The 20807-nt window shown below is 32.2% G+C and overlaps 2 protein-coding genes across 3 annotated transcripts in view; both read right to left on the reverse strand.

Annotated features, from left to right (window-relative positions):
- Positions 1 to 623: 623 nt before the first annotated feature.
- On the reverse strand, positions 624 to 5393 carry LOC137932829 (transmembrane protein 50A). The gene is made up of 4 exons (XM_068776504.1): positions 5203 to 5393; positions 3413 to 3544; positions 2262 to 2397; positions 624 to 1281 (listed from the first exon to the last, which is right to left on the reverse strand). The coding sequence occupies exons 1-4, from the start codon at positions 5296 to 5298 to the stop codon at positions 1172 to 1174; spliced, it is 474 nt and encodes a 157-aa protein (XP_068632605.1). The 5' UTR covers positions 5299 to 5393; the 3' UTR covers positions 624 to 1171.
- A 1182-nt stretch (positions 5394 to 6575) lies between these two features.
- Positions 6576 to 20807, reverse strand: part of Hexo1 (Hexosaminidase 1) — a 40558-nt gene continuing 26326 nt past the window's right edge. For both annotated transcript variants that reach the window (XM_068776200.1, XM_068776199.1), the window contains exons 7-16: positions 15009 to 15117; positions 14475 to 14596; positions 13584 to 13718; positions 12280 to 12385; positions 11507 to 11682; positions 10428 to 10526; positions 9368 to 9488; positions 8268 to 8360; positions 7525 to 7672; positions 6576 to 6916 (exon numbers count right to left, since the gene is read on the reverse strand). In XM_068776200.1, coding sequence (XP_068632301.1) covers positions 6832 to 6916; positions 7525 to 7672; positions 8268 to 8360; positions 9368 to 9488; positions 10428 to 10526; positions 11507 to 11682; positions 12280 to 12385; positions 13584 to 13718; positions 14475 to 14596; positions 15009 to 15117 — 1194 coding nt within the window. In that variant the 3' untranslated portion in view covers positions 6576 to 6831. The remainder of the gene's footprint in view (positions 6917 to 7524; positions 7673 to 8267; positions 8361 to 9367; positions 9489 to 10427; positions 10527 to 11506; positions 11683 to 12279; positions 12386 to 13583; positions 13719 to 14474; positions 14597 to 15008; positions 15118 to 20807) is intronic.

Consider the following 20807-nt stretch of genomic DNA (forward strand, 5'->3'; position numbering starts at 1 on the left):
ACATGGCCAGTTTCTGCCTAGTTGCACCGCAATTAAAACTTAAGCTCGTTGTTAAATTAAATTAGAAATATAATTATTCATTACATCGTGCAAAAATAAATGTTAATAAAATTTTGACAACTATTTTCAACATATAAAAACGCGTCACCAAGGAAATATAGAAAAAAATAAGCTTTTATGACAGTCATATAAAGTTTTTTTTTGTGACCAGGCTGTCACTGATGTCCAAATGGCATTTGCAGATTTCACGGTTTCGAGGTGGCAGGACACAGAGTCCGTCTAGCCTAAGACCGCTTTTTTTGCAGGCCGCCGATCTCTTACAGTGACGCTCCATAGAGTAAACCCAAGGGCCACGAGATCTCGGTCTGAATTGACACTCGTCAAATATTTTTTAGTTACTTTAAATTTTCAATGTTACAACTTGACGAAGCGACATCTATCGACTAAACTACGTTTTTGTACAAAACAACTGTCGTCTTTATTAACATTGTGTGTCAAAAATGCGTCTCGAAGAACCTTTGAATCTATTCAAAACCAAGTAACAAAAAAATGTATATACATACAAATATATATATGTATACACAAATATATATATGTATATATATAATAGATTACATGGTCTTTTTGTTTTTTTTTCGCTGTCCTGTAATAATCTTAGGTCAAAATAAAGTTCAAGCAATTAGTAGATACATAGAAACCTAACCAGACATATTTTTATAAATAACTTAATTCTTCCTTGACTTTATTACTTATCTGTAATAATTTTGGGAGAAAATAATGTTTCACTGATGTTGGTTTGAAGTTCTAGGCATAAGAAACGTACAGAAACCAGCCATGTCTTATCATGGTTCGCCACACTGTATCTTTAGGGAATCTTTCAACATTACTTTGCATACAAATTATCTCACAATTTTACAATTACTTATATTTAAATTATTGTTATAGAACGCGAATTGTTTTGCACTCTTTCTAAAACATAATCCATTAATATCAAATAAAACATAAACATCTTTAAACACATAACCTATTCAAATACTACAAATCGAGTATACATCAAATAGCACAAAGGCAAATTAAGATTCGTACATAAAGGAAATATTTCGAAGTGAACATAGCATAATTAGTTATTAAAGAAACGGTGACCATAGATAATATTTAATATTCGCACAGCTTATCCCCAAACATCTTCAGTACGTCCGAATTTGAATACAAGCGAACCGGCGAAGATGAAGGCATTCTGCATAAACAAACTCACTCCTGGCCATGTGTGCTTATTGCTGCCTAAAATTGAAAAAAAATTAAAAGACAAAACCATAATATCAAAATTCATAAATGTTTCAAAGTATATCATACAATTCACATAAAAGCTCTATGAACTAAATGCACCAAAAAATCATTAATTTTAATTTTTTGTATTAAAAATATTTGTTCACTGCATTTAATGAAAGTAACCAGCTTCGCTCAGCTGAATTGTAAATTGAAGTGGCAATGCCCAGGATGCATTTTGGAAAGAATAGATGACCGCTGACGCCTTAATATTCTAAAATGGAGACCACACAAAAATAATTTCATCAAGACATTTCAGACTAGAACAAACATCCTCTATGCACAGACGACCTAAATTCATCATAAGACCTTGTATGCAAGCTTCTTCTCACGGGTCCATTTGGGATTAAGTGGTTGAGGCTTATGTCCAGCAGAGAACATCCTATGACAAATACGATGATCAGCATTATCGTCTTTACCGATTTTGTAGAGGCATAGTACTAGAGATGCTTAGCCTCTATATGAGATGACATAGTGTCTACCACATAATCTAATAAAGCGTTGTTTAAGCATTCTCTGCAAGTAAATAAAACATCATCTCAGTCTTAGAAATTCCACTGCTGATCAGAAATCTCTGCTAAAATTTCCAATAAAATCGGTTAAAAGCAACCTAATCCAGTGTTTCGTGATGAGCTTAATAAAGTCACCTATCTACCTTGTAAGTGGATCTACATTATGCTTGCCAGTGCGTGGTCTCCACTCAGAGCACTCACGCCAGCAGCCATCTGTTCTGCGCGCTATGAGACCTGTTCACTGGGCTATGATTTCCTTATTCCTAATTCGTTCTCATAGGGAAACCCCGAGGTAACCATCTCCATAGCTTCTCGAGCTTGCCAATGGAACCAGTAACTTCAATTAATCAATGTAATCAAATAATTTGTGCATGAGTTAAAATTAATTATTCATGGTTACTTCTAATAAGTATGTCCACTCACCAGCATTAACATAGTTGGCAAATAATATCCAACAAGCTGCGATGAGTGAGGCGAAGCCAACAACGAAGCCAAGGAACAACCAAAGACGAGCACCTCGTGGGCCCATGCAACCACCAGTGTAAGTTTCACCGCGCACCTGAAAACAACAATATGTTGTCACAACTTTAGCAAAATTAAATCATTACAATCATTTTATAAACACGCTCAAACAAGTTTTTGTGTGTTTGACAGAAACTGCATAAAAAGTCTTATAAAGAAAACAGCTCGGAATCCTACAAAATAACAAAGAATTATTAAAACATAATTCATTCCATTATACTTCATAGTCTGAAAATAAGCAAATTTTCTGAGATGTACTGATTCAAAATGGCTTCTCTCACTGACGATACCTTGAACACATACAGAGATGACATTTTTCCAGTTACTACATAATGTGTACTAGATGCTTGCATATCTTTCAATGATCAGATAAAAAAGACTGTACCTGCTAATATTTTTATTGATAACTTCTTTAAATTTAAATTCAAAATATCTTTATTCAAATAGTCATTTACACATGCTTTTGAATTGTTGATAATTTAAACATTACAAACTGTGAGCTACCACCGGCTCAGCCACTACCACTACCACTACCACCCCTGATCTGTTGACAAGAGCCAGCCCGAAACTCAACAGTTGCACTTTTAAATAAAATTAAACAATTTTTATGTGTACATTATAATGTCAACCATGTAAATGAATCAACAAACCACATATCACACATTTCGATCAATTAAAAACTATTGAATGCTATAAGATTTTTAAGGCACATTCACATTGTAATATTTCTTTTGCACCTCCTGTTAAATCACTATAACCATTCACATATTATATTTTAACATTCATATATATAATATATAATTCTTTCAATAATATTTTGACAAATACATTAAAATAATATCAGTACCAAATAGTCGGGTAGATACAACATGAGTACACACCTAACAGGTGAGCTGAAGGCATTATCAAGGCCATAGAAAGTCGCTCAATACAGACAGCACAAGACTGGTGATAGACAATCATTGGGAGAGGCTTATGCCTTACAGTGAGCATCTATTGGCTTCATATATGATGTGGATGTCTTGAATTTAAAAAATTGATTTGAAACTCACCTGAGCATTGGAGACAGAATTGACCATCACTAGGGATAAAGTGGCCATAACTCCACAAACATGGGCCGCATTTGGAAGATCCCCGGGGTACACCGAAGCTGCATCAATTATGAACCACCATCCAGCAAAAAACTGTAATATACCATAGTAATGACATTAGAATAAAAATACATTTAAGGTGAAACCAATTGGTATAAAATAAGGTATGTAATAATTATTTCACTACAAAACTGCAGAGGCACATAAGTAGTCACTGTATAAAAATGGGAGATATCTAAGAACAGACAACTAACATTTGCCTACCTCCTCTATTGTTTAGTTCACAAATCTTATGTGATTTACATCTTCAAACACACTATCTATACAAATAAATAAAATTTGAATATCTGTTTGTAACATTAAAATAATCTCTTTTTACTTCATGCATGTGAATATGTACAGTACATATGCCAGTTACATTTTTTTTTTCATTTTTGCCGGACCATATTTCTGTTCCAGCTAGTCTCTGGAATGGCTGAACCAATTTTGAGGGGACTAACACTGTCTTGTAGCAGATGAAATAAGGACTAACTTACTCTAGCTATTTTTTTTTAAATAATTGAATAAGATAAACTTAATAAAGCAAATATTGTTTTTGTTAAATTCTAAGTAGCAGTAGTACAGCTAGTATTAGATAAAATAACAAAAGAATTTTATAAATCTATATTGGCAGACAAACATGTAATTTGCTCAAATGTGTACAATAACTTCTCTTACTTATTTTTTGCAAACACTCAAAAATATTTCTCATTATAGTAAAAAATTAATGATGCCATAATTTAGCATACAAAAAAAAATCCAAACTATGGAAAATGGCTCAGACTACAATTGAACTTTGCCACTAATTGGTTTTATGTGATTTTAGAAAATTGTGGATCAAATCTCCATTTTTTCTAAACAATCTTTTCTGATGCTAATTTTTATTCATGCTTTTCTGTAAAACATCTCCACTCCATAAGACATGACCTTACCGTAACTATCAACTGCTAGTTTCTAGAAATCTTTTATAAAATACATGAATCATAAAAGCATGACATTATCCAATATTATTTATCTATTCTGATTTTTTTATAATAAATCATCATTTATCATAGATGACACTGGATAACACATTATAAAAATCTTCATTATTCAGAGCAACATAACTAACAGTATTCCTTTTAGTAGTTCTTAACTTCACATGGTAGGCAAGAAACAAAGTATGATGTTTGAGTGTGTCGACCCATATTACAAGTTTAGTATCTGATGCAATGCATAGACACATACCTTTACCAACCATACTCATTCAGATGACAAGTCCAATGACTTGTCATATAAACATAATTCAGTGTACAAATAAAAAATACTAAAAAATAGCGAAAAAGACGAAGCATTGACGAAATATTAAAAAAAATATATATGAATACAGTACAATGTTATTTTCGGTTGTTCAAAATGGGTCTTACCGTATATGTATGTGCGAAAATTTAGTTGGTTGTAATGTTAAGTTCATATTATTTCTTATATATAGTATATAATGTTTAAATTTTTGTTCTCGATTAGATTTTCTTTAGAAAGTAAACTTATGAACACGATTGCAAACAATTACCAATAAAGGATTTGATAAAGCAAAAGTTTATACTGTAATAATTGATGTAAGAAGCAATTAAACCTAAAGATTTAATTCAAACATTTATTGATTTTTAGACAATAGATAACGATGTATCATCCTTAGATGAAAGTTCTTTGAATGAATCACAATGTATACGCACCAAAACACCTGCAAATATAGAAGCCAAAGTGTTCCGTTTGTCGCCGCCATCGAACCAGACACAGTTTGGTAAAGACACGTTTTCAAAACAATTCATTTTGCTTTGCCAAATTAAATAATTTCTAATTTACACGACAATAGTAAATGGAATTTAGAAAGAAAGCAGTGTAAATACATTTGACAGTACACAAATGACAGTTTGAAATTGACAATCACAATTATGAAAGGTTCAGTGATGCACCAACTCATTTTATAGTTATTCTGTGCATAAAAGATATAAGCTGTATTAACCCGTCATAATAAATTCATCACTCTTTCTTCTGTATTTTTAAACTAATTTTTGTCTAATGATTGATAGCCTCGACTATTTTGAAAAAAATTTAAAGACTATAGCAATTACTTATCAAATTTATCGGCACTGATTGGGAGTTTCTGGATTTTTTTATACTAATAAAACTTTTTTCAATAATAGTTTTTATGTGATTTCCATGCCATTCACGGCTCATAACTTTAAGGCCTTACATGTTTGACACATTTTTTCCCACAAAAACTTATTGTTTTCGTTATATGTAGGTACTTTTTTTTTAATTTTGAAGGTTTTAATATTTTTTGCCACATGCTCTGTATCAGAACCCATATACGTATTACAAGATTGCGTTTAGAATATTTTGATAAAGGTCGCATTCACGATTCTCAAAATTTATTACCAAGTTAAAAATATTCCTCAGGACAATTTTCGTTAAAATGTCAGGTAAACACTTAAAAAGTTACAAGTAGTTTTTTTTTCTTTATAGATGCTGTTACTACAAACAAAAAAACAATACCCACAAAGTGCTTTAAACTATTCTGAGGAAGTTAAAAAACGTGGTCTATTTTTTGACTATACGAGTAAAAAAGAAATAATTCCTTAATTATTTGAATTTAATATAGAGACTGATAATCTGAGATTGAATATTTATTTATTCATTCATTATTTTTGGAAAATTTACTACTGAATTAAATATGTATCATAATTTAACGGAACCTCGATATGAGAAAACTACATAAATGTCACACAGAAAAGAAATAATTTAAATTTATTCATTACAAATTTTATTATTATAATAAATCAGTATAATAAATTTACATTTATATAATCTACGTATTTTTAATTCCATGCTTAGCTAAAGTTTTCATAATAAACTAATTTCGCAGCGCCTTCCTACAAACATGTAATTATAGTTTGTAGTGTTGCCTGTTTGGGCGTGTTTACACCGGTATTTTTTTAATACACAACTTCAATAAATTATATACTTTCACTTCAGCTAAAGGTAGTAAATAAAATATTCTCAGGTAAAGTAAAATATTTATTGTAATTAATAAAAAATACATGAATCATTCACTGCTGTACATAAAATCAGAAAAAGGCAGCAAGGAGAACATGACCAAAACAGTTAGCTCTTAAATTTATTTCTACATTTTGTGACCTATTTTAATATCATTATAGACAAATAAAACATTGCTGTAAAAATACAAAAAACAATTACATTTACTTGTCACAGCTCAAATTGACATTTTAATGTCACAATTAATAATCTCCGTTAAAATTTGTTACTTTACATTATATTTTGTTATTAATCTCAATGTTTAATTAGCTATAACAATAGCCTTCATTTTGAGAGCACCATTCGGGTTCTAGAGATTCCGCCTTCACTCCCATGCGCACCAAGCGTTCTCTGTAAAAACAAGTAACACTGTTATATACATATAATGTTTTAATATATCTGTGAACACAAACACAGTAATTGTTACTGAAATGAAAGTTATATTTTCGATAATACTGTAAGGTACACGAACTTAATACAAGTAAACAAATTATAGATAATTACCTGAAATAAAAGAAACGACATTCAAAGCATTTAACTCCTATTAATTAGTTTTAACATTAATACTCGTCATTAAAGGATAGGAGACAATACAAAATTTGTTTCACCAAGTCAATGACACATTGACACTTTGACATTGACGTTATGAAATTATAGATAATTCAAATAATTTAATTATTATTTAAAGTACTTTTTCCTTATCTACATTAGTTATTAGACGAGTTCTAACTTGTTTATCCTAAAAACGCTGTACAAGAATGTACAATTAAATAATAAATAATAATCATTAAAAAAAACTCTACAAGCTATCTTTTCCTTACTTTTTAGTTTATGAGAGAGCTTAATTTGGTTCTAGTTAATATCAGATGTGGGTTTTAAGCTTTTTTACGTGTACAAGTTATTATTATAAATAAATCTGAGTGTAAAATAAATCGATGATAGTAGAATTGAAAGAGGACCTGGTATGCAGCATTCTGTATTCTGCATGGTGCCAGTCGGTGTCGGGCTCGCTCCACAGGCGTTCGGCCATGGCAGCGGCCCGTGGCCACAGGCGGCCGTCCAAGGACGACGTGTCCACCTGTTCCGACCACAGCGCTGCCTCACCACCTGGAAAAAAGCATTTATATGATCGTAGTCATTAAGATTATTGTACGGACATTTCTAGAAACCCCTATTATTATAAAGGCACTTGAAACGCTAACCTGTTACAGTCATTTCTTGCCGGTCTTGTCTTCATTCGTTTTAGATAAAACCTATTCCGGATATTTATCAGTTCTCTGTACAATAAATCTTTCCGATTCGTCTTTCTTTCGCAAAACTTGGTCAAAATATTATCATCAATTTAGTTTTACGGTTTTGGAAAAATTGTCGTAGTCATGAATTTTCTGTGCCTTAGTTTATTTTAAATATATTTTTTTTAGTTGCTGAGTATTTTTTAACTTTATCACACATTGAGCAGGCATTAAATAAAACGACCTAGTATAACAAACCTTAGTAATTCAACTAAAGTACATGCGAAAACAAATTTATGATTAGGAGTCTTATAAAACTTAAATATAATATCTAAAATGAATAAATATTGAAAAATTAATGAGAAACCAAAAAACTGAAAACAAGAGATATCGCAAGATGCAACAAACGAATGCGTTCATTTAACTACAAATCATCAACTATATACTGGCAACACCATTTTACTACTCACCAAGTATCAAGTCACTGTACTCCCTCGCCATGCTCTTGGGACTGTTGTCGTATATCTTCTGCCAGCCGATGTACGGTGAACACCAATTATTACCTAATTGACGAAGAAACATATATAGATAATCAGTTATTATCATATAATTATACATCGATTTATTTTTTTATCACAATAGCAATAACAATTAAAATAAAATAACATATTCTTGTAATATACAATAGTGCGGACCGCGACGTATGTTCCGACCTGCCTTTATTTATTTATTCATTTATACTACACGACAAGTTAAAATTATCGTAAAAGTTGGCATATAAAAAATTATGATAAGGAAAATGGAGCATCCAGTTTACAACTTTACACGTCCAAAGAGATTTTAATGTCAAAATGTTTCTTCTGGTACGAAATTTTAAAAATAAAAAACTTAAAAATAACTCGATCAAGGATACGGTGAATTATTAAAATGGTTTCTAAAGACACTATAAGTAAATCTTCCTACAGGGGATATGACCATTCAATATTTTAAGCAGAAATAATTTATCATGTATTAAGCGACGGTATTTGACGGAGGACAGTAAGTATAGACTTCTGTGCCGGGTAAGAGCTCTTTATCCCCTCCATACGATGTAAATGAACCGCATATGTTGAGTTCCAGTCTCTTTTGCTTTCCGTAATGTTATGCGGCTCTAACGTGCGCACGTGTTTGTGTGTATTAGTACGTGCGTGTGCGTTTTCTTATGCGTATACGTGGTGCGTGTGTGCGTGCGTGCGTGTGTGTAGGTTTCGTAGCAATAATGAGTGGATTTTATTAGCAAACCTTTATCTATCCTTGCAGTTCGGCTATCATGACCGACGTATTTTTTTAGTGTATCGCATTCTTGAGATTATACACAATAACACGGTCTAAAAAAGCGCGGTTATTGTGTTTTTGATAAATCTGCCATTCACATCGTAATCGCGAAGAGTAGCCTCTTTAGAGAAACCTCTTTTAAGGAAGTGCAGCTCGAAGGCTCTCTGGGGAAATTTGGCACGGACAATTTTCCTACGAGTGGACAATACCATTCACCGTCGTCTGTAATTTCTGTTGTATATAAAGTCGTACATACCACTTCCAACCCACGCTCCGAATCCACAGTCGAAGTATAGAGCGTCGTAATTTGAGATGATCAGCCGGTAGCCTTTCTTTAGCAGATTCGAGATTTGAGGATCCGAGCCAGTCGTCCAAACCTGCGGACAGAAACTTGAACAATAGTTTTTTGCTGAAAGGAAATCTATCTATACATACATACATACATATATATAAATGTGTGTGTATGTGTAGGATGTAGTTTAAATATAAAGTTCGAAGTAAATACCATTTAAATATTTATTTAATAATCATTATAAATAATCATCATTAGAAACAAGCACACGTTATACCGTCCTTCGACTTTTTAACACTATGTTGTCATCTTCAACCAAAAGTTACCATAATCAAAGACATGCTTAACTTTAAAGTTGTGAAAGTATGGTTCTTTTGCTGTCAATAGATGGGACACGCTGTTCAAAAATCAATAGATTCCATAAATATGGAATAACGTTATGTATTTATGTATATACACCTGTCCACCCCCGATTTACACGGTAGATACGTTCCTAAGAAAAACGTGTAAATCGAAAATTAAAAAAATTAAAATCAAAACCGTGTAAATCGAAAAACTTGCAGAAAACGCATAATTTTGCTATTTAACAGTTGTGATTTTTTTCAATATTTTTAGGTGTACACAGAAATAAAAATAAAATGCATTTACAAGTTAAATTATTTATTATATTACGGAAACACTGTTTTTTTATTTAATTACAATATACATTAAACAGAAGAACAAAAAATAAAACCAAAGGTTTTTATTATCTGTCAGAAATTACTCTCATTCTTTTTTTTGGAATCGAAGGTTCGAATTCACTTTCATCACTCGAAGTTATTTGTGCCGATTTGATGTTTGAAACAGAAATATTTACATTATGAGAGATGGTTATAAAATCGGTTATTAAAACAAAAAAATTTTTTTTTTTGAGAAACCGTGTAAAAACGAAAACGTGTAAAACAAGTACCGTGTAAAATGGGGGATAGGTGTACACATATATTAGAAACTTCTAGATACTCCTAGATTAATCGACATTACTTACTTGTATAATATAGTCGTCCTTGCTCAAGAAGTTCTCGACGTGTGAGTAGTCGGTCAACGTGCTGGTCCATAACACAAGAGGCAGCCGTTTGCCGAACGCCTGGAATTAATGTTACTGGAACTGAGCGCTTAAATATCTACATCCTAAATCAGTGATTCCCAAAGTGGTCTATATCGACCCCTAGGGGTCTATGACAATCTACAAGGGGTCTACGTCAGCGAAAAAAAATTTGGGGGTCCATGAAATGAAAATGGGGGTCCACAGACTGGACATCATTAGCCGAGGAGATTTAAGATTAACCCTTATAAAATTGACGCCAAATATTGATATTTTATTATAAAAGCATCAGGTTCATCCTACTCACTAAAAATATTGACTGTTTATTTAATGTTACGTGTATTTTACATAACAAATACAAAATTTTATTTTGATTAGTTTTAATTTAAATTAAATTAATAAATGTATAAATTAACATGTGTTTTTACTTTAAGTTTTTAACACTTAACTTCACTACAGTTAGAAATTTACAGAAAATCAATATAAGGTAAGTAGGGGGTCTACCCAACACGGAAAAACAGGGCAAGGGGTCTACGACACAAAAAAGCTTGCGGAACTCTGTCCTAGATATATTCGAATTATTATGATTTTTTCATATTTTTGATATTATTATATATTCCAATGCAATATATGTAAGACAAAATGTAATATAAAGTGTGGGTAGGGTGTATATTATTATATTTTTGGTTTTCGTTATTTGGAGAGAGAGAGCCTGTATGTCACCTGTTCTCTTGTTGGAAAAGAATGAACATTATTTATTTGCACACAAGAAAATATATCTAAAATGTATCATATTTATTTAAAACAGGTGAAACATGTAATAATAAGATAGGGTCGAATCCGTTGGTACACAGTAAACATTGTTGAATTGACAAACGTATTACTTCTACTTATATATTATTGTTTTATTATCTGTTAAGTTCATTTCTTATAGTGTTTTAAAGAAATTTACTATCGTAAAACTAACAAATTATTTTACTATATTCGACCTTGAGAGCTGTAACTTATGAGTTTTAATTAACCTTGTAAGCCTTATCCTGTGCCTTTGTCTGGAAGTAGTTCCAAAGTTTGAGATAGCTGGCCTTGTCGAGGTCCCATCTGTTCTGCACCATGAACTGCCTGATCTCCTCGGAACTGTTCCAGCAGCGTTCGCTCACCTCGTCGCCGCCCATGTGGAACATGTCCGGTTTGAATACCTCTGAAACAAAAATATTTTAATTTTGTCCCTGCGTGAAATTTTTAACATAATTTCAGCTGTATGACGTCCACTATTGGACATAAAGCCGCCTATATCCAGCGTCTTTCGAAGACCTTTAATAAGGTCTCCTGTTTACCTTGTGGTGTTATATTACGCTGCGGTTACAGGTAGGTGGCCTCAACCCCAATTTATTTTTTGTATTATCTTCCTCGTTAGATTTTATTATAGGGGAGCTCGACCTGATTCTTGAGTTTCTATCAATTTAGACTCATCATTAATTTCATGACGCATACAAGGGATCACTATGCTTAATCCTTAGTGGATAATTATATCAATGTATGAAAAAATATTTAGTGTAAAGAGGTACAATACCCGGCGATAAATATTGCACATCGACCTCTGGAAAGAGACAATCGGCTAATTTCGGTTTCGTAAAGCGTTATCTCAGTCGCACGACTGACAAAACGTAACATAGGTAGTGTACGACAGAGATAGTGCTCTACGAAGTTACTACGACGTCAAGGTCGCGGGAAATCAGTGGATGCGAGACGCGAGATTGCGAAGAAGCAGGGTATATTTTCATGAAACAGTACTAACCTTCCATGTCAGAGTAGATGTCGTACAAGTAATCATAGAGCTTCTCATGGATCGGATTGAGTTGACCGCACGGCGGTTCCACGCAGAACGACGTCCAAGGTTCGGCCTGAAATATTTAATTGTTTGATTTAAACCGAAAAGGATACAAGAAATGTTGTTATTCAAGAATATAAATACAAGTAGATACATTAATACAAGAGCCGCTATTTATCTAAACGTAACATTAGCAAGAACGCTCAGTCTTCCTGGCCACTTCACCCATAAAACTGAGTATAATTATTCTTGCGTGTGTCAACAGTAAGAAAGACGCTGTCATGGCGTTTAGATAGATATAGCTTGTAAATCATCTCTAATTCATACAATAAATTACTTTTAAAGTGAAGAAGGTTTTTATAGAAAAAAATTAAAGATAAGACAATAGGCAGAAACTTGAAAAGAAAGATTGACAGTTCGTTATGAACTTCTCGCGTTCGACAGTTCATGCGCAGGAAATTATATCAGCGCCATGTTATAGATAAAGATAAAATTTATTTGTTCAACATTGTAACTTTTAACGACGCTTATTGCTCGTCGAGATATTTTTAAATCTAATATATTGTTCATACCACTCTGCTTCGCATATTCGTGGAGAAGAAACAGGAAAAAACTAATTTATGTATATACACTTTCCATCAAGTATAGCTAAATGAAAAGAACAAAAAAACGACATAATGATGTCGTTTATACATACACAATTGGCAATGGCCAAGAATTCTTGTCATTTAAACATTCGTTTATTGAATAATACGCCATTTTATTTTTATTTTTTTTTAATATTTTCGGAATTTTATAACAAAAATGTGAATCCCTTTATTAGAAATGTATTTGAGATTCTCTGCAGTCGAAATTTTGAAAGAATCAGTTACGGTGCCTTGTAAATATTTTTAGACGTGCCTTATTTTATAGAAATTATAATAATTATTGTAAACATATCAAATATTATCATAATGTATTGTAAGACAACAATGACAATATTGTTATCTTTAATCTAATTAATAAATAATCAAAGATCGCTGGTCCACATAGCACACCAAAAATGTTAAAAGAAGAATTAAAAATGTAATCTCTACTTATTTATTTATAAACATATACTGAGAAATCTGAATTATTTATTGTTGTCAATCAGTATATTCTACACTGTGGATCGCACCACTTTATAAAAGCTGAAGAACAAAGAAAACAAAATAAAATAAATAAATCAACATTACAATTAACATGTCTATAGAAACAAGACGATGTCAGACGTAAACATAATGACCTTTTACCTTAAAGCAAACAGTAAGTCCAGTATCCTGCCAACCCTCTCCAACATGCGCAGGCGCATCGAACTCTGGCAACACGCGAACACCGCGCACAAGTCCGTACTCGACTACCTCCTTGATCATTTTCTTAGTGTATATCTGTGCATTAAAATATTTTCATAGAAATTTAAATACTCTGTAACAAAATTTTATCGTCTATACAAATATATAAATTTGGATTGTCTGTTTGTAATATTAAAATGGCCACTTATTACTACATGCATATGAATACATAAACTTATAATTTTTGTCTGTCTGTACAACTATAAATAACTAATAAACCGATGAAAACTTTACCTATGAAAAATACGAATAGTAATGCGTCACCATTACACAAGGTTACACGAAAAATAAAAAATGCTTGTAACATCTTCCTCCAAGCTCCATTAAAAGCTAGGAGTTTGAGTGGTCCCACATAACCCACATAACCATACCCTCCATAACTAAAAAGCCAGAGGCATCCGAAGATCACCCTTTGAAACATGATGAATTTTATCATATGGGAGTCGCGTAAATAACTAGTTTTAATCCAAGTAATCGTATTTTTAAAGATAAAGAAAGTAAATGATTGAAAGTTTTTAAAGTCCACATGTATATAATTTCTAGAAGAAGTTCTCTCTTTTTTTCAGCCAAAAGACGGCAACTCTAAGTTACAGGCCTCTTCCAATAATCACTACAACAATAACCAGTGTTACACTGCCCGTATCCAGTTACTGCCTGCGATTTTCACTATGTTGTCCATCTACCTAATGCTCGGTCGATCCCTGCCATATCTGCCGGCGCGAGGTCGCCGCGAGACCCTTTCGTGCCCAACGACTTACATAAAAGTAAATAATTCAAAAAAGCTTATCTTACCTTGCTAGGGCTGTAAGCTCCGAACTTGCTAAGGTTAGGCCTCCTTTCCGACACGAACGGGAAGCTCTGGCTATCCGTAATATGCCAATGGAACGTGTTCAACTTGACTGCAGCCAGCGCATCTATAAGCACGGGAAAAAATGTTAAAAAGATATGATTGGAGTTTAATATCTTAACGTTGCAAGAAACAATGTAAGAATATATACCAAGTAATGCCTTTTTACTTATTATATGTTATTATGCATTTCGTCTTTGGTTACTTGAGTTATAATACATACTAGACTTTAGAATAAAATATACTTAAATAGTTAGTCTGATCTTGGAAGATTAGTCTAACCATTTAAGTATATTTTGTTATCTATTTTTCGCAAAGTGAGGTATTGGTGTATAAATATTTTTATAAATGCTAAGATGGGGCATGGCACAAAAAGGTTGGCAAACACTGGCCTAGATAAAACAGCGCTATGGTCAAATTCAAGGTTTTCTACCTTGACAATTTTGATATTGATACTTCCCGAAGAAAAATATATTTACCGATTGTCCTTTTTATAGATTCAATGTCGAAGTAATTTCTGGCTGTGTCAAGAAGAACTCCTCGATACTGGTAAACGGGTTTGTCGCTTATGTAGACATCTCTAACAATCTGTAACAAGATGTATACAGTTCAAAACAAATTATTATAAATATTTATATTGTATATGTTTCACTATTGTAAATTGGGTTTTACGTGTGCAACTTTACAATATATAAAAACATTTTGAAAGTCATATTACAGTGTAAAGATTTTTTAAAACTATAAAGCTCTAAAATGAATTTCTAAAACAACTATTTAAAGATATATAAAGTATTACTTTTTAATAGTTATTACCAATGTTATTTTGTTAAATTTCCTTTTTGATTTTTTTATATATAGCGTTTTGGCGTACAATAAAGTTTAAATAAATAAATAAATAAAGGAGATCACAAAATAAAACCACACAAGTTTGATATTGATAATTCTCAAATTATGATTGGAGCTTTCCTAGCTTAAAGCTGAAGGATGTCACAATGGTGGACCTCAATTCGATTCAAGTTTCAATCAAATTTGACTTTTCTGATATTCTCCTCAAGAATTTCACAAAAGATCACTATATAAATGAAAAATTGAGAATATTTCGGACTATTCGGAATTTTGACGGACCCCTCCGTTCCGTGAACTCGTTTCCGATGAAGCTGTAAAAGCCGCAAGGCTTACAGCAAAAACTTCACATGAGACAATAGACAATAGAATATTTCATTTTATATGCGGAAACATGAAGTTAGTGTACAGGCATTAATTTACTTTTATCTTATCACTATATGTAACCCAAAAAAAAAACAAATAGAAATAAAAAAAAAATAATAAAAGACGCCCACTACTGGTGTCAGGCTTCCGCCAAAGATAAGTACGACGACCAGTCTCCTGCTGCCCGCATCCAGCGACTACCTGCGACCTTAACTATAACGTCAGTCTACCTGTGGGCGCCTACCCACTCGTCGCCACTCGAGAGCCTTTTGACCTAAATGGTCATCGGCACGAGCACAAAATATGTGCCACACATAATGCCACACAAACGAGCAATCCTTCGAGCAACGTCAGTGATCTTGGTTCTTCTAGGGATCTTCTCATTTATTATTCGATCTCACAGCGAAATTACGAGCAATATATATGTAGGAATATTTAAGTTTATAATTCATTAATTTGTAATAGATTAGTTAGATTTATTTTTATGAGAGTGGTTTCTCTACGACTGTCAAAAAAAAACGATGTAATTCAGGACAGGACAGACGTCATGTTATTTGTGAGAAGAAAATAAAGCATTTTTCGTTTTTAAGATTGTGTTGTGCCTAAAATTAGCCCCATTCCCATACACACGTATATATATTCATTATATTATATATATAGTTATTAAAATATATTCTTTAAGATTAACTGTACTTGTACTAGTTTTTTTTAACAGTACTATTTACAACAATCATTTAATCTGTATATTAAATGATTGTTGTAAATTAACATAACATTTAAAAATAATTTAATCTATATCAAAAACCAACACTCTGTATCAACGACAAATCCATCAAACACTCTGTATCTACAATCCAAGTTCGTGCTCTCCGCCTAACCGTATTTTTTTCATGTCAATCACAACAAAATGTCAATGCGACCAATTTACATGTACGATTCTATCGCTTATGCAAATTGAACGCGGACGAATAAGTGTCAACGATCTCTAACCGGCCGCCTTTTATTCATCGATTGTTAGAGGATTTTATTTTTTTTTTGTCTCGTTTTTTATTATGACAATGGCATCTTCGATTTAAATTCTATAAATACAAGCAGTATTGCATGAATAAAAAATATTTTTTTAAACACGATCAGTACACATTACATAAAATACCGTACAAGTTGACGCATAAATAATAGCTTATACACATTATTGTCCCTATTATGAAACATAGAGCATATGTTCCACAATAGGGACATAATTTCAAATTTAATAAATATAACAAATATTCGAAAACGGTATTTATTGCAATGCTTTTTGATAAACAAAACTGTTAGTTCTATTTTGTGATTCGACAATAAATGTTAATTGCTTATCCAACGCGGGAACAAGCGACATATAATTGGCCATATTAAAAACATGGAATTTCAAAATTGGAACACAAACATGAAAAATCAAGCCGTAATGAAAACTATAATTGTTTACCATATGAAGCTTCTATAACGAATTTGAAATTATATATGAATTGAATCGATAAAATCGTTTTCAAGCTATGCCGTGTGATCACGGTAAAAATCTATTAATTTATACAGTTTGATTGGTGATTTGTGTAAAAGGTTTAAAGGGGTGAATGTATAGCTCATTTGTAATCAAAAAGTTTAGTTAATTTTTTTACATCTATTTAGAATCGACCTGTATAAAGCGATCACTCTGTAATATTTATTTTTTTCTATTATAATTTGACAGGTCAATTACTTCTAGCATTGCCAAGTCTGCAAGGGTGCCCATTGCAAGGCATGCCTTTCTTAAAGACCACCACAAAGACGAGGACTAATAATCATTAATTAACTTTAATATGTAGTTGATTTTTGAACACACATAGACGCCCACTGCAAGGCATAGGCCTCCTCCAAATATATCTATGGGGAGATATACCATAATCGCCACGCTTGGCAGACGAGTTGGCGATCGCACAAAGAACATAGTAATAGCGTCTTTAGTCGTTCTCAATGTTTTTAAAGGTCTTTACCAATATATTATTGTCGTAGTCGTTTTAGCCCATAGACGCCCGCTGCAAGGCATAGCCTTTCCCCAAAGATGTCTATAAGAAGATATACCATAATCGCCACACTTGGTAGGCGGGTTGGCGATCGTCGTACGGTATTATGGTACGTGACCCTCCTTCCCATCCTTTGGAAACTTGTTTGTGAGCAGTGGCAATCTTATATAATTAATACACAGTGTGAATTATATATAAGACAGTATTTCTGAAATCGGACATGTCTTAGTCCTCTATCGCTGGGCTACAATTACTCAACATACAATACATTGATTGATACTAAATAATCTATACCTTTAACCCATCATCCTGTATATATACGGGAGACCGGAAAGTAATGTCGTTTCTATCGATATGTTTTACAGAAAAACCGATTGATTTTTACCGCTCAGGCATTGATTTGTATATTAGATAGCAAAAGGTTGTTGATAACGAAGGTGAATATATTGTTGATTAGAAATAAAAACTTGTTAATAATGTGATCGTGTGAATTTCACGTAAGAAAGCGTCATTACTTTCCGATCCCCCTAATAAGTATAATTATAGTGTTATTAAAGATATATTAAATGCGTACAGAAGAGTTGACATAAACCCACATTTTAAAAATGTTTCATGGATAACACCAGCATTATTTTTCATATAAGCAATATCTACATTCACGCTCAAGGCCCTTATCTAAAAAGCATTGGAATACTTACAATACAATATTTTATATGGATATCGGAAAACCGGTAACAAATGTACGGACGGAAAACCACTCAAGGAGATTATAGTTCAATGATCTTTAAATATAGAATCTCGTTTTTACAAACGTGTATTTTATAATTATCTTCGATGTACCTTGATGATATTTTTATAAATTATATATACTAGCTGACAGGAATTCTCGAATTGTCGAAAATTAATAGCCTTGTGGCGACAAAAATAAAATATATTTCAATGTTCATTGTAGCAATGGTAGCCCGCGGTAAAGTACAGAGTGCAATTAATCATGTAAGATTGCCACTGCTCACAAACAAGTTTCCACAAGATTGTCAGCACCGTCCCCTGCGTACCATAATACCATTTCACGATCGCCTATCCACCTACCAAACTTGACAACTACGGTATATCTTCGCATAGATATCTTTGGGGGAGACATATACATTACAATGGGCGTCTATGGGGTAAAAAGACGACATTTATAATATTTTGGTTAAGACTTCTAAAATTATTGTGTACAACTAAAGACGCTATAATTATGTTCTTTTAACGACAACATAAGTAGTATATATATACACACACACATATATACATATAATTATAATATGACTTAATAGCTTAGTAATTGCAGTAACTACTTATGTCATCTTTTTCTACATATTCTACAATTTCATTCTTTTTTCCGACTTTCCTAATAGTTTGCAGGTACTTCTGTATAAAAAGAATATTCCACAGAAAAACTTCTGTTCAGAACAATTTTACAATATTATATATTGTAAAATTGTCTATTGAATCTATGAGCGTATAACAAAAAAAAACATTCATATATTATCTGTATTCGAGCGGGCGGCAAATTGACCGAGAATCATATTTTTGCCCTAGAAATTTATATTAATTATCTGTATCTCGTTTCTAAGTCAATGTCGGGACATTGTCTCGTGTCCTCGACAAAACTCATAGCAAATTTAAATGCCAATCTCGCTTCGCACGCTAAAAGCCGAGCTCACACTGACTTAATAACGTGATTTGGGGCCTTACTCAATTATGGCGTGCAATGAATAGGAAACTGTTCAATAATAGTATTAATATTTTAAAAATATTTGAATAGTGCTATCGGAAATATCGACCTCCCTCAGTTTATATCAAAGATAGTCGCGTATAAATACATAAAAGAAATCTAATATAATATACAGATCTTTGAGTGTTAATCTACACAAACAAATAAAATTGGAATGTCTGTTTGTAATATTAAAATAGCTTTTTACTACATGCTTATGAATATATATATATATACGGCACATATCCCAAAATAACAATATTGTTTTATTTTTGTCTGTATATATATCTGACTGGTTGTTCCGGCTAATCTCTGAAATGGCTTGACCGATTATAATGAGATATATGCTGGCAAGTAGCTGATGTAATAAGGAGTAACAGGCTTTTTTAGAAAAATTCTTAAATGAAAAAAAATTAATAATTCTCTTAGTTGAATTACACGCGAACGAAGTCTCGTGTACAGCTAGTAATAAATAAAATACTATGGTTTGTCTGAAAGTTTTTGCCTGATATGATAAGACCTCTCGTTGTCCTATTTCTGCACTATTATACAATTAAAAGATCATTAAATAAATAAATAAATAAAATTCTGGAATGGAGACCACAGACTGGCAAGTGTATCGTAAGACATCCACCTATAAATTGGAAAGATGACATTGTTAATGTCGTTGGAAGATGCTGAATATAGGCAGCTCCCAACCAGTCCTATTGGAAAACTGTGAAGGCCTATGTTCAGCAGTGGACAACCTAAAGCTGCGATCACGATGATGATGAATGTTTGGAAAATATTCAATATATTATCACGACGGAAACTCAGAGTACTTCAACGCGGAACCTTTACGTTCACTCCTTGTCGCAACGTGGGTTACGTAATGCTTTCACTATTTTAACCGTTTAGCTGCGAACTGGTCGGTATGGCGACGAATAATAAGTTAAGTTGCACTATTAATTTTGTTTCATTTATCTAAATTTTGATGTGAAAAATTACAATAGAATATTATAAATTTTGAAAATTTAAAAATACCAACATTTAAAAATGCAAAAATTTAAAAATACCAAAATTTAAAAATACCTAATTTGAAAAATGCTATAATTTAAAAATACCAAAATTTAAAAGTACCAAAATTTAAAAATACCAACATTTAAAAATACCAAAATTTAAAATACCAAAATTTAATAATACCAAAATTTAAAATACCAAAATTAAAAAACCAACATTTAAAAATACCAAAATTTAAAAATACCAAAAATAACATTTACTTGGCTTAATTA

This window comes from Battus philenor, unplaced genomic scaffold (assembly GCF_028537555.1).
Source record: "Battus philenor isolate CCGP_79_NKW_IND1 unplaced genomic scaffold, ilBatPhil1.0.hap1 SCAF_12, whole genome shotgun sequence".
NCBI classification, from domain to species: domain Eukaryota; kingdom Metazoa; phylum Arthropoda; class Insecta; order Lepidoptera; family Papilionidae; genus Battus; species Battus philenor.

What these genes read in the sequence shown, in the direction of transcription:
- LOC137932829 (XM_068776504.1), bottom strand. Translation starts at nt 5,298, where the DNA reads ATGAATTGTTTTGAAAACGTGTCTTTACCAAACTGTGTCTGGTTCGAT. An exon ending in ATTCTGTCTCCAATGCTCAG is followed by an intron (nt 2,398 to 3,412) that starts GTGAGTTTCAAA and finishes TGTTGTTTTCAG; the next exon opens with GTGCGCGGTGAAACTTACAC. An exon ending in TGCCAACTATGTTAATGCTG is followed by an intron (nt 1,282 to 2,261) that starts GTGAGTGGACAT and finishes TTTCAATTTTAG; the next exon opens with GCAGCAATAAGCACACATGG.